The sequence below is a fragment of the Prionailurus viverrinus genome, chromosome C1, assembly GCF_022837055.1.
Source record: "Prionailurus viverrinus isolate Anna chromosome C1, UM_Priviv_1.0, whole genome shotgun sequence".
NCBI lineage: Eukaryota > Metazoa > Chordata > Mammalia > Carnivora > Felidae > Prionailurus > Prionailurus viverrinus.
In genome coordinates this window covers 74674389-74690821 of record NC_062568.1, presented here as the reverse complement: position 1 = coordinate 74690821, position 16433 = coordinate 74674389, and the positions used below count along the sequence as shown (strand labels likewise).

Sequence of the window (16433 nt, the reverse complement as noted above, 5' to 3'; positions counted from 1 at the left end):
TTTGGCCTTTATTATGCACACAGCTCCTACATGAGGCATGCATGGCATGTAGTATGAGACTGCACTGAAGTTGACCTAATATAAAATCTTGAACAATCTAAGCCGTGGTTTTTCTATCTTCCCATCTTTTATTTCAGGATAACAGGGCTGAAATAACAGGCCTGTTTATTTTGGAATTAACAAAAGGCAAGAGAGCCCTTTTAGAATCTTTGGTGCACAGGTCTGGAATTCAAATCTTATTGTGGTGGGGACAAAGCAGACTATGAGTCAGAGTGTCCTAGGGTTTAAGTTATTTCCTGAACTTTAACTGAGCCTGCTAGAACGCTAATTTATTAAATGATACCCAAGTGACCTTAAAGGGCTTCCTGAAATGGTTAATGGCAACTTCCCAACCTGTTTTAGCCTAGTTCTAGGAAACAGCGAAAGCTTGGTGATAATCTGGCTCAACGCAAATGAAAAATTCTTTGAGCTACCGGGCGGGAAGTTGCTAAGTACATTCAGGAGCTTAACACACTCGTCATTTGGTGTATGTGATAAGCAGAACTGTAGCTTTTCTTTAAGGTTAAGCTTCTCATTACTGAAAAAAGTGTTTAAAACAGTGCATGAGAGATGGCTTTCTAGATGACAGATGAGAGAGGAGGCTACAACCTGATTACACAAATGTGTGCAAATGTGGATGTTCCAGGAGCTTGTGCCAGCGTTCTGGGGAGGTCACCTTAGTGTTGCTCCAGTCCTTCTCATTTTCATCTCCCTAACATGATTAGCACTTTCTCTTTCTAAGATGTTTTCTTATCTGTTATCGCAAGCTCTGAAAACAAGTGGCTCTAATCCACATAGGATTACCAGCTCAATACCATCCATCCACCTGCCTGTGTGAAGAGAAAGTCACTGATCAAGGGACATGTAGATCAAAAAGCAACCAATGAGACAAATGGAGAATATTGATGGCATGGAGGAAAGCAATAAAGTACAGCAAGATTGGAATGCAGGTGTGAGTGGGTATGGATAAAATATGTGAGAACCTCTTACCTTTTAAAATTCTGCTTCTCCTTTGAAGCAAGGGGTGTTAGTGACTAATGAACATGGTTTGGTCATTTTTGGTGGAAACAGTGAGAAAATCAACTTAACCATTCAGAGGCTGGGGCACATGTTTCAGGCTGAGAGTCCCCATCTACTAGGCAAATATGGATATCCTCACCACATACACCTTGAGAATGCAGAAGCCATCAAGTCAATGCTACCCCAGCTTCCTGTTACCCATCAAGTCAATGCTACCCCAGCTTCCTGTTACCAAGGCTCTGAACTGTCTGTGCCTTCACCCATCCTTTCCCTGCATGTTACAATAAGTAAGTGGATACCCTGCTGTCAAAAATCTCTCTCCCCTATTCAGGGTCTGGATCCCACCCTTCTTGCCTCCCCAAAAACTTTACTCCATTGCCTATCTTTCCTTTCCCATCAACCTTTCCCTCTCTCTGTTTGTTAATATCAGCCTGTGCAGATGCTCCAAGCACTTCTCTCTCAAAGAAAACCTCTTTTGACTTCACATCCTCCTCAGTCCACTACCTGGTCTGTGTCAGCTTCCTTGAAAGCATGGTCTATGTTTACTAAACATACTTCCTAACCCCCTTCCCACTTCATCCCCTTTCATTTGGCTTCCAGACCATGGTCCCAGTGACTTCCATGCCACTGGCCACCATGTTGCCGATCCAATGTTCGTTCCTCACTCCTCATCTTAGGCAACGTGTGACACCATTCACTACGGCTGACTTCTTCCTCCTTTTGTACACACTCCTCTCTTGATGTCTACGTATCGCTCTGTCCTGGTTTTCATCCTATATCTCAGGCTTCTCCTTTTCAGTTTCCTTATTTGTTGAGTCATTTCACATAGCCCACCTCTGCAGAATGGAATTCCTTCGGGTTTGATGCCCGGCTGCCTTCTCTTCTCCCTCTAATCTCCCTTAAGTGACTTTGATCATTGACCCACACAAACTAGTGATCTAAATTTACATCTTTGGCCCAACTCTTTTCCTTGGAGCTCCAGATTCTTATATCTAACTTCTACTTGATATCTCCATTGAGATGTCCACTCCTCATCTGTCCTCTTCCCACCCTCATCATCTCCATCCCCATTGATCAATTCATAAACCTTGATTTCCTTGATCATGCTGGATTTCTCCCTCAATCTTAGTTTCTACACCTGACCCATCACCAGCACGCTTCATTGAATGTCTGCAATAGATCTCAAATCTGTCTACTTCTTTCCATCTCACTGCTGTAATGCTGGCTCAATTCCATTATCTCTCACTGAGAATGGTTCTAATGGGCTCCCTGATTCCATACTTATCCCACTCCAATCTGTGGTCTCTATAACAATCAGAGTAGCTTTAAAAAAATAATAAATTCATCCCATTCTTCTGCTTTTAAAGTTTTTAATGGTGGGGAGCCTGGGTGGCTCAGTCGGTTAAGCGTCCAACTTCGGTTCAGGTCATGATCTCACCGTTCGTGAGTTTGGGCCCCACATCGGGCCCTGTGCTGACAGCTCAGAGCCTGAAGCCTGCTTTGGATTCTATGTCTCCCTCTCACCCGGCCCCTCCCCTGCCCGCACTGTGTCTCCCTTTCTCTCTGTCTCTCAAACATAAGTAAACATTAAAAAAAAAAAAAAAGTCTTCAATGGCTTCTCATTCCACTTAGAATAAAATCTGGTCTCATGATCACTTTAAGGTTCTCCTTGACCTGTGCCCCACTTAGTTCTATAACTGTCTCCTACTACTAGGTCCCTTGTTTATTGCATTCCAGCCATATGGCCTTCTTCTAGTTAACTGATTGTGCCAGGCTATTTTCCTACTACAGGGCCTTTGCACATAGTGTTTCCTTTCCCTAGAAGGCCTCCTTTTAATCGTTTTATTGCTGGCTCCTCTTCATCCCTCAGGTGTCTGCTTAACAGTCATGTTCTTTAAAAGGCCTTCTCTCTCGTGGGGCGCCTGGGTGGCGCAGTCGGTTAAGCGTCCGACTTCAGCCAGGTCACGATCTTGCACTCCGTGAGTTCGAGCCCCGCGTCGGGCTCTGGGCTGATGGCTCAGAGCCTGGAGCCTGTTTCTGATTCTGTGTCTCCCTCTCTCTCTGCCCCTCCCCCGTTCATGCTCTGTCTCTCTCTGTCCCAAAAATAAATAAACGTTGAAAAAAAAAAATTTAAAAAAAAAAAATAAAAGGCCTTCTCTGATCACCTCTGTATTTAAAAGTATATATAACCTCCTCATCCTTATATTTTAATTTTTTTTAGCATCTGCTTCATTTTTTCCCCAAAGACACAATTTGGAAGTATTTGTTCATTATCTGTCTCCCCACTAGAATTTAAGTCCATGAGGGAAGGAAATCTGTCTGCTTTTTTTATAGCCTGTCAGACAACATCTGCCAGGGCCTGGCACATACTAAATGTTCAAGAACTATATCTTGAACGAGTAACTTAACAAAGGAACAAATGTAGAGCCTCAGCCAGCTCACATGGGCACAGCAAAGAGAGACATCTGTAGACATCCAGATGTTTGACCTACTTGCTATCAAGTGGTTAAAATGTTAAAACTATGTACGTCTTGGTGTCAATAATGCCATCTTAGAATGCAGAGTTTCTTTCTTTCTTTTTTAATGAAATTTATTGTCAAATTGGTTTCCATACAACACCCAGTGCTCATCCCAAAAGATTCCCTCCTCAATACCCATCACCTACCCTCCCCGCCCTCCCACCCCCCCATCAGCCCTCAGTTTGTTCACAGTTTTTAAGAGTCTCTTATGCTTTGGCTCTCTCCCACTCTAATCTCTTTTTTTTTTTTCCTTCCCCTCCCCCATGGGTTTCCACCAAGTTTCTCAGGATCCACATAAGAGTGAAAACATATGGTATCTGTCCCTCTCTGTATGGCTTATTTCACTTAGCATCACACTCTCTAGTTCCATCCACGTTGCTACAAAGGGCCATATTTCATTCTTTCTTGCCATGTAGTACTCCATTGTGTATATAAACCACAATTTCTTTATCCATTCATCAGTTGATGGACATTTAGGCTCTTTCCATAATTTGGCTATTGTTGAGAGTGCTGCTATAAACGTTGGGGTACAAGTGCCCCTAGAATGCAGAGTTTCAAAGACAATGATTTTCTAAATTGTTACATATTTAGCATGCACATCACGTTTTAGACAGTGGGATAAGTGCAGGTATCTCAGCATCCTGGAGTGATAGGTTTATGTTGACCACACTCCTGTTTCACTTTACTGTTCCCCCTGTACACTCTTTCCTAAGACCCAGTTTCTAACACCTCCCTCTAAGCAGTGTCACTGGAGACCAGCAAGCCTACATGCCCTCCGATGTTAAGCCCCTGAGTCCGACTGGGAAGTCCTGTGCAGAACAAGAAAGGCAAGACTGTGTTCCTGACTTGACCTAGTTCTTGTGACCATCTCTCAGATGCCATCCTCACCACCCCCCCACCGCCGCCCATCCCAGCCCCTCATTCAATCAGTGATGGTTTTTCCATCCAATATATTTCACTAGGTTCATTATCTCAGCATGGGAAACATGCTGAAATCTTCCCTGTTTAAAAAAACTAAAAAACAGGGGCGCCTGTGTGGCTCAGTGGGTTAAGCTTCCGACTTTGCCTCAGGTCATGATCTTATGGTTCATGAGTTTGAGCCCTGCGTTGGGCTCTGTGCTGACAGCTCAGAGCCTGGAGCCTGCTTCGGATTCTGTGTCTCCCTCTCTCTCTGCCCCTTCCCCATTCACACATACTCTCTCTTTCTGTCAAAAATGAATAAACAATAAAAAAATTTGGGGGGAGGCACAAAAACAGATACTCAGATCAATGGGACAGAATAGAGAACCCAGAAATAGACCCACAAACATATGGCCAACTAATCTTTGACAAAGCAGGAAAGAATATCCAATGGAATAAAGACAATTGCTTCAGCAAATGGTGCTGAGAAAACTGGACAGCGACATTTAGAAAAATGAACCTGGACCACTTTCTTACACCATACACAAAAATCAACACAAAATGGATGAAAGACCTCAATGTAAGACAGGAAGCCATCAAAATCCTCGAGAAGAAAGCAGGCAAAAACCTCTTTGACCTCGGCCACAGCAACTTCTTACTCAACACGTCTCCAGAGGCAAGGGAAACAAAAGCAAAAATGAACTATTGGGACCTCAAACCATCAAAATAAAAAGCTTCTACACAGCAAAGGAAACAATCAGTAAAACTAAAAGGCAACCGACAGAATGGGAGAAGATATTTGCAAATGACATATCAGATAAAGGGTTAGTATCCAAAATCTATAAAGAACTTATCAAACTCAACACCCAAGAAATAAATAATCCAGTGAAGAAATGGGCAAAAGACATGAATAGACACTTTTCCAAAGAAGACATCCAAACAACACATGAAAAAATGCTCAACATCACTCATCATCAGGGAAATACAAATCAAAACCACAATGAGATACCACCTCACACCTGTCAGAATGGCTACATTAATAACTCAGGCAACAACAAATGTTGGCAAGGATGGGAGAGAGAGGATCTCTTTTGCACTGCTGGTGGAAATGTAAACTGGTGCAGCCACTCTGGAAAACAGTATGGAGGTTCCTCAAAAAATTAAAAATAGAACTACCCTACGACCCAGCAATTGCACTACTAGGCATTATCCAAGGGATACAGGTGTGCTGTTTCAAAGGGGCTCATGCACCCCAATGTTTATAGCACTGCTATCAACAATAGCCAAAGTATGGAAAGAGCCCAAATGTCCATTGATGGATGAATGTATAAAGAAGATGTGGTATACACACACACACACACACACACACACACACACACACACACTATGGAATATTACTCGACAATTAAAAGAAATGAGATCTTGTCATTTGCAACTACATGGATGGAACTAGACGATATTATGCTAAGTGAAATTAGAGGAAAACAAATATAATGTGACTTCATTCATATGAGGACTTTAAGATACAAAACAGATGAACATAAGGGAAGTAAAGTAAAAATCATATAAAAACAGGGAGGGGGACAAAACATAAGAAACTCTTAAATACAGAGAACAAACAGAGGGTTATTGGAGGGGGTGTGGAAGGGGGGATGGGCTATATGGGTAAGGGGCATTAAGGAATCTACTCCTGGAATCATTGTTGCACTATATGCTAACTAACTTGGTTGCAAACTAAACAATAAATAAGTTAATTAGTTTTTTAAAAAAGTAAAAAAAAAATTTTTTTAATAAAAACAAATACAAATTTAAATTCAATTCTATGTTACTTTTCTCTGGCAAGAATGCATTCTCCTTTTCAACTCAAAGCATTTAGAAGAGCAAATTGCAGTTCCTCTCCTCTGGCCTTCAGATTATGTTGGTAAAGTCCTATTAAGTGTCTTTTAAAAAAAAATTCATGTTTACTTATTTTTGAGGTGGAGGGAGGGACAGAGAGAGAAGGAGACACAGAATCCAAAGCAGGTGCCAGTCTCCAAACTGTCAGCACAGAGCCTGACATGGGGCTCGAACCCACGAACCGTGAAATCATTACCTAAGCCACTCAGGTGCCCCAAAGGCCTATTAAGTGTCTTCACAGGGGTTTCAGAGTACCCCAGACACAGTGTACCTAAAAGCCAATTCATAACCACATCCACCCTGCAACAGGCGTCTCCCCTCTCTGCCTTCTTTATTTTGAAAGCTGACACTGCCCATCTACCCTTTCTAGCAAGCTGTAAAGCCTTTCTCCATCCTTCCTTTCTATTTCGCTTTCTCTGATATCCCTTCCCCATGTGAAGTCTCCCAATCCTGTCTATCTGCCTTGTCATTCTCCCTCCAAGCTGCTCCCTCTCTCCAGCCTCTCTGCTGCAACCTTAGTTCAGCCTCTACAATATTCCCTGGACCATCAGAGTTATTATGCTAAGATCCAAGGCTGGTTGTAACTGTCCATTATTTAAAATTCCTCTTCAGCCCACTGCCTGGTGATAAAGTCCAGTTTTCTTGTCAGGGCAAAAGAGGTCTTTTCTTATCAGGCCCCTGCCTCTGAGACCTGGCTCATCCCCTGCACCACTCCCTACTTACTGCCCTCCAGCCATGCTGCAATGCTCCTGGCTGTCCCTTCCACCAGATGCCACCCCCATCCCTCCCAGCCTGAATGTCCTCAGGCTTTACCACTTCTGTAGAGCTCTCTGGCCCTGTGATCCTCCTCCCCACCAGCCAGGTGGTCCCTCCTGCTCCTTCTTCAGGCTCCCACAACACCCATTCAGTTTTACTATAATAGAATTTGTCATCCTTGGCAGCAACTAGGTGCCTGTTAGTCTTTTCCACCAGATTCGGAGCTCCCGGGCAGTGGGGACAGCGAGGCTTCATCTCCAATCTCTCAGTGCCCCGCACAACGTCTGAGATGAAGTAGGATTTCAATTTAGGGTGACTAAACGGAAGTTTTTGATGTAATTATTCCACCTTTCAAGTTGCAAGGCCTCAAGTCCTCCTTGTACTGCTCAATCCTTTAAGCTTTCTGTTTCCCCAAAGTCCTCTGCCCTCTTCTTAGCTTTAATACTCTAATGATTATAACGTCTAGTGTCAGTTCCAAGGTCAAGGTCCACAGGATTACAGCACAGATGTTTGTAATTAAAATATCCCTTGTAAATGGTGCCTCATGAGTAGGGCACCATGCCACCAAATTCACATTTCCCTAAGTTGGATCCATGGATCTGTGGCTCTGCAGTCATACAAGGTGGTTAAAAGGTGACCAGGAGACCACAGGTCTGTCTTAAATCCATCCTATGATGACGGTGATCCAATATTTTCAATGTGTGATAATGCAAGCGATGATGTCAGTCTTCTAAATCTCAGTGAGAATGAATGGATTTGGAAAGCCCACCAAATTAAATGAGGTAACACACTGGCAGTTCCTCAGGGCTCCTCTCTAGTTTGGCACAGAGTGGATTCGAGCTCTGGCCTTGCGGCAGTTGCAGAGAATCCTACATTTACCTCTTTAATGTGGAGAAAGTCCTTGGCATCAAAGGAGATGGCCGTGCTGGGAACAGGCACATCCTCATCCAACGCGCCACAGTAGCTCACGTTCGTCTTCACAGCAAATGCTACAGGCTTGGACTTCGGGCAGAACCATGGTGTGAGGATGGGGGAGGAAGACAGAGCAGGATTTTTCATATTGAAAAGTATAAGGTAATTGATAGTACCAGGCCGGAAGGGAAACCACTTTTCAAACAGGTGTCTCCAATGGGTTCCCTGGCAGCATAGAGAAATCTGTAGCAATGACTCTAACGGTGATTCAACCAGATCAGCCCAACCATTTCCCCCCTCTGTGGTACTTTCCAGCATCCTAAAGACAGAATCCTACCCTAAAGTATTGGGGACGGATGGAAAGATGGAAAGAGGCTCTCTGCTTTCTCCTCTGGTCCTAAGCTTATGTTTGTTTTTTAAAATGATAACCAGTGTCCCTTGGGATACAGGAAACGCGTGCTAGGCCTTACATTAAAAGGTGGTGGTGGGAGTAAAATAAATAGTTTTGAAATAGCCTCCTATTTCTGAAAACCTGTGGGATCTCACTCAGTAGAATACCTTGTCCTGCCAGGAAAAAAGAGGCCATTCAGGGGGTAGACAGCAAGGACAAACATCATCTTCTCTCTAGGTAACAAAAGCCGGTTCTGAAACTCTGTTGAGACAAATTCCTCCTCAGCAAAGTGCTTAGGCTGGTGCAGCCTCACAGAGGCTAAGCAAACCAACAGCCTGAGCTGACGGCACTGTGGCCGCCATCTGGGTGACCACAGAGGCCACAAAACACTCTGAAAGAAAACTAAAACAAAAATTAAACACAAATGAGAACACGAGGTTCCTGCAATCTGGGGCTACTTTGTTAGTGGCTCATTGTGCTGAGAACGTGAGTGGGGGCAACAGCTGAGGAGAGACCCCAGCTAGGGTCTCACTTTCACGGGCACTACCCCAAACCCCCTTTGGCTAACCGAGCACAGACAGCATGGGTGTTACAGCAAATGAAGACGCCTCGTTCTCCTCTTACTACTCTCATAAAGATTTTATTATAAAAACAGAAAAAGGAAGGAATTCATATTATTTGAGTTTCAGTTTTTCTTCTAAAAATAAGAAAGACTGGATCAATATGCTTTAAGAAGTCTGTCATGGAAGGCAAGGAAGAGAAGTTGGCCATGACCCCCGTCTTATATTTTGCTATTATGCATAAAACCTCATCTGACAAAAGGAATTCTACACTAAAAAACAAAAACTAGAAGTTTGAGAGACACAGAATGGGAGATCTCTAGTGACTCTTCCGATTCTAAGATTCAAAAATGCAATTTGCTCCTGTGGTCTCTTGTGGGTTCAGAGGTTTGGGGCTGGAGGTGGGGGGGGGGGGTCATCCTTTTGTGTGATATCTGAAGTTCGGCAATGCCTTCTACTGCTCATCTTTGCTGAAATGCCAGTAGTTGTTCAAAGCTCTGAACTTCACCCTGAACTTGAGACAGGAGACTGAAACCAAGAGGCAACTGGTAGAGAGACCCACAGGAAAACCCACGGAACAATAGTGCACGTGTAGCCTGTGATGAAGGCTGAGGTCACAGACAATGAGGGGTCAGGAACAGATAGAGAACCTGTACCTTAGGAGGCTCTCTGCCAACACTGGGAGCGGCATGCTTAATATTAGCCACAACCGTGAAGTTGGAATATAGCCGATAATTCGGCCCCAAACCTAACACAAAGGGTGAAGAAGGATCTGTACCTCAGGAAATGGCCCCCTGGGAAAGTTACTAACCTCTCTTAGGGGATGAATGGATCAGGGAGCCTTGAAATCTGGTGCCTCATTAGGATGATCCTAAAATGACTGTTCCAGAGGAATTTGAGGCAGGGGAAGAGCAGCTGATACCTGCTGAGCAACATGACACTTTGGAACCCAAGAGGGGCAAGAAAGTCACCTTTGCTCTCTCAAGCTGGATAGCGGCTTGTTGCTCTCTCTCTTGCCGAATCGCTTCCCGATCCTCTTCCAAAGAGACATCGGAGTCAGACGGCCTGCTCGTGTAGGAATCCGCTGAACCCTGGAAAGGAGAACCCACAGTGGTTTAAATGAGGTGACGTGGAGCTTCTTAAACTGCCACGTCCATAACAGCATCCTGGAATGAGTTCTTTTCACTTGCATGGGGTTTGATGCACACACTCTGTGCCTCTGTTGCAGGTATACATTTAGACAGCAGAACATAGTGAAGCATCTGAGGGATCCGGAAGGTAGGAATGTTGTGAAGTAAAAGAGTTTGACTAGATTAAGCGCTAGGAAGTGAACTGCGATGAAAATTATGTGATATTTGGTCCCAATTCTTCTTGCTTTATGCTATGTTTATATTAAGCTCACATTAATTTGTAGACCTGAAGTTCATTCCATTCTCTTATACATACATCTAAAGGAAAAAGAGGCTCCGCTTATGACAAGAGCTAAATTCTACCTGTATCTCGGACTACAGAAGATAGATTTATCTAAGGTTGCAATACAGGCAAGCAGAATCCTGCATTAGTACATGAGTTCCAGTTCTAGCATCCACACCATCGAACTCTTGCACTGTGAAAATTTCAGTCATTGTCCTATAGTAGCCATACCTGGTCACTATGGCCACTAAGCCATAAGCCTTGAGGATGAAAACAAGGATGTCCTCAACTGAAGCACACAACCTAGAAGGGCTATTTGAGCAACACTGAAATCCAGTCTGACAGAAGTGACAAGGTACTGGGGGTGCCCAGCATCACTCAGTATTCATCCTGTAAGAGCTGAGAACTACGGCAGCTAGTTAAAAGTTAAAAACAAACAAACAAACAAACAAACACCTCTTTGTTTGCCTCTGATTGCTAAAGGAACACCACTGTGACAGTTTCTTTAAGCTGGCATTACCAGTTGATATTTGCATAGATGACGGCATTTACACAGCAGAGGTATTGATGGAACTGGTGTATTTGGCATTTTTCATAAATCACGCACAGATTTTGAAAAGCATAGCTTAATCCATATAGCTGTGAATTTGTTATCCACCTCAGAAAAGAACTCTAAGAATGGTTGACCTCTGAAATGGATCTTTTGAAAGTTTTTCTAAGCTTAGAAATGTTACCATTAGCACAGATTTTCCTGGTAGCCTAGAACAGTAACTCCTGATCAGAGGTTTAATCAGAATACCCGATAGACACTGGTTCTAAATTCTGCCTCTGCAACGTACTTTTGAAAACCTTATGCAAGTGACTTCGGCCACTCCAGACTCAGTCTCCTCATCCACACAATGGGGCACTGCTTACTTCAAAGAATTAAATGGAATAAGACATAATGAACAGCTAATATTTACTTAGCCCTCACTATCATAGTAGCACAGAGCTAGCGGCTTATCTCTCTGAATCCTTGTAGCAGTGTAGAAGCTGAGATTCAAACTTGGGTAGTCCAACCTTCAAACCAGCAGTTTCAAACCCTACATACACTGAGCTGCACTGGATATTAAAATATTTACTCCAGGATCTGGCATCTGGTAAGCACATAATAAATGGCCATTCTCATTCCTATTTCCTGGTCCTGACAGCTCTACATTGATTAAAAATTAACAGATTTTAATCATTCTTTCAACTCACTCATAATATATATTCATAATAGCCCATCTTGAAATGTATCCGTTTTTCTTATTGTATTTGTTGCCAAGAAAACACTATGGCTTTCCCCCAGCTCTGTTGAAATATAATTGACATGCAGCATTGTGTAAGGTTAAGGTATACAATTTTTTTGATTTGATATATACTGCAAAATGATTACACTTTAAGTTTGATAACTACCATGTGCCCAAATCCATGCACTTTTGAAAATGCCCTTTATGGAGGAAATGGATTTGTTAACCAAATTATAACCAAATTCTTCTGTGCAAACCTACTGGGGAAAATTTGGACCTACAAAATGGATAAATACAGAGCAACGGACTATTCTCTAGATTCCTCATTACTGGGGGGGGGGGGGGGAAGAGCTACCTTGCAATCTTTAAACAAATTCTCTTAGAACACAACTTTTGTCCAGGTGCATAAAATCCAGAGTAAGAGAGAAAGAAAACAGCATTTCTAAAATATATATGAGAACAGTTTTGAGTTAGTTCTAGGGAATGCTTTGCTGCAGGGTGATATGTGCAATAGATCTTTCTAAGGTACTGGACTGGCTACATGAAGATGTCTGGACTATAACATGATTATGATGCAGGAAGTCAGGAAGGAGGCACTTGCGTTGTTTTGAAAACATGCTGGGGAGGCTAATAGTGAGCACAGGCCACAAGCAAGCAGGCTGCCTGCTGGAGCGGTGGGGTGAACGGCTAGAATACACAATCTACTGTTGACACAAGGAGATGGCTAATTCCCAAAACAACCTTAATGACTTTTCAAATCCTGGCCTTCCGTCATCTCTGAGCACACAAGAAGTAACTCAAGGATTCCTGCAAATGAACTTTATTTTGAAATGTGAACAAGACTGAAAATTTCACAATTATTTAATAAGTTCTACTATTGCCAAATATGTAAAAGCAGAAACTTCTGTTTACTTCCCTATTTCTAAGAATATTGGTTGAAGGAAAGATAAAGCACTGGGGTATCCATTTTCACAATTACAGTTGTTCCATCATTTCAGCATTTACTCTGCTTTTTCTTTTTCTTTCTTTTCTTTCAATGCTGGCTACATTCTTTGAATATGGAAATCACTGCTGCTGTGTCTCAGGATCCTAGGGAAAACAGAGGTCCAACGTCAAGAGCCCAAATTTGGCCCATGGACGTCTTCTGCTGGCTTGGTACAGAATTGGTTTCTTGTTTTTATTTATTTGTTTTGTCTTGTTTCAGCCGGGTGAAAGAGAGGAGAGACATATCCCAGGGGAAAGAAGGAAAGGAAAACAAAAAGGATCTGCATTATTTATAAAGACTCAGAACAATAGACCCACCAAGAGGCAAGAGGAGAGTGCCAGGCCAGACCAGAGGAAGGATCTGGAAGAGAGGGGGCTACAGGAAGCTTAGTACAACTGAGGGTTGGAGGGACTGCCAGAGAGATGGTTAAACATTTGTGATCAGGCATAGGGACCTGGCAAGAAGAGAACAACGCTAGATGCTGAGAAGATATAAGTGAAGATGTAAAGGTTACTAGCTCTGGCAAAAGCTGGAAAATGCAGCCCCATCAGCTTTTCATTTTCCAGAATTCCATTTCATAAAATAGGTGAAGAGCGAGCTAACCAGCTTATCAAGTGAGACAAGCCTGTACAAGAGGCACAACAGGGGCTCGCCTCAAAAATTCCTAAGCAGACACCACTGCAAGTCACATCCTGAAGTCTCCAATGAACCAAGTAAAATCAGGAATAAAAATGGAAATAAATGCTGCAAATCTCTTCATAAATATCATATTGTATGTAGACGTGTATATACAGGCATATATGTATATGCATATATGTCACTTTAAAAGCATCTTAGTGAACATCAAGAGAGAAACGCACTATCTTTTCATTAACCTAAGGTTTGGCGTCTCCGCCCGCCTTTTATTCAATATTGAAAACAGATTCATGCCTTTCAGGAATCCTTTTGAGTACAAAATACAAAACACTGATAGAAACATTGGGAAATCGGTTTCCCGTTGTCCTGGAAGAAGGAAAGTGACCTCAAGTCAAGAAATGGAAGGACTTCTTCTCAGAGAAAGGGCACGATGTAGGGGAGAGTGCTGCCATGTGCTGGTGGGCCAGACAGTGTTACATTTAACACTCTTGCCAGTTCTCACTGGCTGTGGATCTTGGGCAACTTTATTTTAACTTTCTGACTCTCAATTTCCTCCCCTGTGAGATGAGGATAATAATAGACACCTTGCAGAATTTCCCAGTGTTTGGTTAGAGACACAGCATCACTTCTTTTACCATCAATAGGGAAATTCAGGAAATTCCACCAACTAATCTTTGACTCACTAAAATTCTGGACAGCTTTCAACATTAAATTTGTGGCTGCCCCAGAGTTTTAGGGTTTACATCTTGCTCTTTAAAACAAAACAAAACAAAACAAAACAAAACAAAACAAAACAAAACAACAGCGTTTCTAAGGCATAATTTATATACCATTAAATTCACACATTTTAAATGTACAATTCAATGACTTTTAATAAACTTACAGAACTCAATTTAGACCACAATCTTGTATTAGAGTATCTCTACCACCTCCAAAGAGACCTATGCCATCTGGGCATCCACTTACTTACTTTGTCCTTTTATTATTATTTTTTAATGTTTATTTATTTCAAGAGAGATTGAGTAAATGTGCGTATGCACGCATGTGGGAGAGACGCAGAGAGAGTGAGAATCCCAAGCAGGCTCCATGCTGTCAGCACAGAGACTGACGATGGGTTCAATCTCACTAACCATGAGATCACGACCTAAGCTGAAATCAAGACTCAGATGCTTAACCAACTGAGCTGCCCAGGGTCCCCTTACCTTGCCCTTTTAAAACTGAAATATACTCTCTCTCTTTATATGTAATTTTGATATTTGTATTTTATTATTTTACTTTATTATTTATATTTTGTGAGTATTTTACTATTATGTCATTAAACTAGATTAAGGAGGAGGGAAAGTTCACAAATGTTTGATATTAAAATGCACCAATAGCGGAACAGAATCTTGTTCTTGCCGGAACTTCTGGGCTTTCGGGTCAGACAGTCCTGGGCCTCTCACTTGGTAGCTCAGCTGTTCGTTCACTGAACCACTGGTCAGGTTCTGCAGTGGCCACTATGTGAGAGAATGGCTTAACTTTCAGAAATTCTTCCCTCATCTGCAAAGTGGGAATGAAACCCTTCAGGGTTATTTTGGAGAATTAATAAGAGACCATAGCACAACAAAGTGAACAAGCATAATAATGGCATGTACTAAACCCACGCTGTCCAGGAGAACTTTCTGCAATGATGGATGCTCTTTATATGGGTGCAGTCCAATATGGTAGCCACTGGTCACAGGTGGTTATGGAACACTTGAAATGTGACTAGTGAGACCAACAAACTAGATTTTTCACTTAATTTTTAAATGCTTAAAATTTTATTTTACTTCAATTAATTTAAATAGCCACATGTAGCCAGTGGCTACCATATTGAGCTGCGTGAGAAATAAGCCCACTGACCCAATCAAAAGAGGGACTGGGAGCACAATGAAGCAAGACTTTAATCAATGTTCTTGCAAGAGCAGATGTCTGATGGACAGGCACACTAGGGTAAGTTACAGCAGGCAATTTATCCCCTAGCATACAAATCCCTCCCCTGGTTCCTCATTGGCTGAGTACTACAGAGGTTACAGCCTTACCCGGATGTCACCTATGCCCATGTAAGGCAAAAAGTCATCTGATTGGAACAAATATACATTCCTTGAGGTGATGCAGAGACTTCAGTTCTCTGGCGCGTGCTCATTGCAAAGCCCGCAAAACAGAGAGGGGAAGAACCAGAAAGCGATGTGCCAGGGTTTGGGACTCCATTGTGGCAGGGCCAGGTGGTGGGGATGGGAGGCTCATACGTTTTCCAATAGGTTGTAAGCCTATTGTTAATTACACAGCACAGCTTTTACTCGGTACTTCTGAAAATGAATCATCTCCCTTCCTTCTCACAAGCTGTGCAGTAGCAGACATTCCACATGTCAGTTTCGCTTCCAGATCAGATAAGTGAATGTTCAACTTGGTGTAAATTTGGTATGTTAATAGCTGCACTGAGTGGACTAAATGACAGTGGAATTTCCAGAGAAACCTGTCACTCCCAACAGATTTGAGTTTGTTTCTCTCCAACGAGCTTGCAATGACTGGGAGGATGCACTTTTCCACACTGCAGAAGAACAAACCCTTTCCGGATTACTTTCCAAGATTTCCCAGGGTAGAAGGATGAATAGCCCACTCACAAGGCTGCCCTAGGCAAAAAAGTCTCTTAGGCATCCCTTATGTTTACAACCTACCCTCACTTTCTTACAGATGCTTTCTTTTCCTTCACCCCTTTCACCCTTGGAGATGCAGGGTCCAGGCTGCATCTCCAAGTATGCAGGCCTTGGCAGTGTCTGGCACACTGCAGAGCCTGAGTTTTGTTGAAAGAAAGACACTCTTGCTCCCATCAAAATCTATCTATTCTCTATTCCATGATTTTAAGTTCTGAGATGGCTGGTTAAGTTCTAAGATGGCTGATCAAAGTTTATGCTTACTGGGTGTGATGATAATTGTTAGCAGTCCCACCCCCAAAACATGAGTGGTTTTTTTTTTTTTTAGTTTAGTTTTATTTATTTTGAAACAGAGATAGAGAATGGGCAAAGGAGAGGCAGAGAGACAGGGACAGAATCCTAAGCAGGCTCTGTGCTGTCAGCACAGAGACTGATGCGGGGCTTGAACTCCTGAACTGTGAGA

General features: G+C 42.6%; 1 protein-coding gene across 1 annotated transcript in view; it reads right to left on the bottom strand.

Annotated features, from left to right (window-relative positions):
- CACNB4 (calcium voltage-gated channel auxiliary subunit beta 4) overlaps window positions 1–16433 on the bottom strand; it is a 254356-nt gene that overhangs the window by 46984 nt on the left and 190939 nt on the right. The window contains exons 3-4 of the mRNA XM_047869342.1: window positions 9965–10084; window positions 8010–8132 (exon numbers count right to left, since the gene is read on the bottom strand). Coding sequence (XP_047725298.1) covers window positions 8010–8132; window positions 9965–10084 — 243 coding nt within the window. The remainder of the gene's footprint in view (window positions 1–8009; window positions 8133–9964; window positions 10085–16433) is intronic.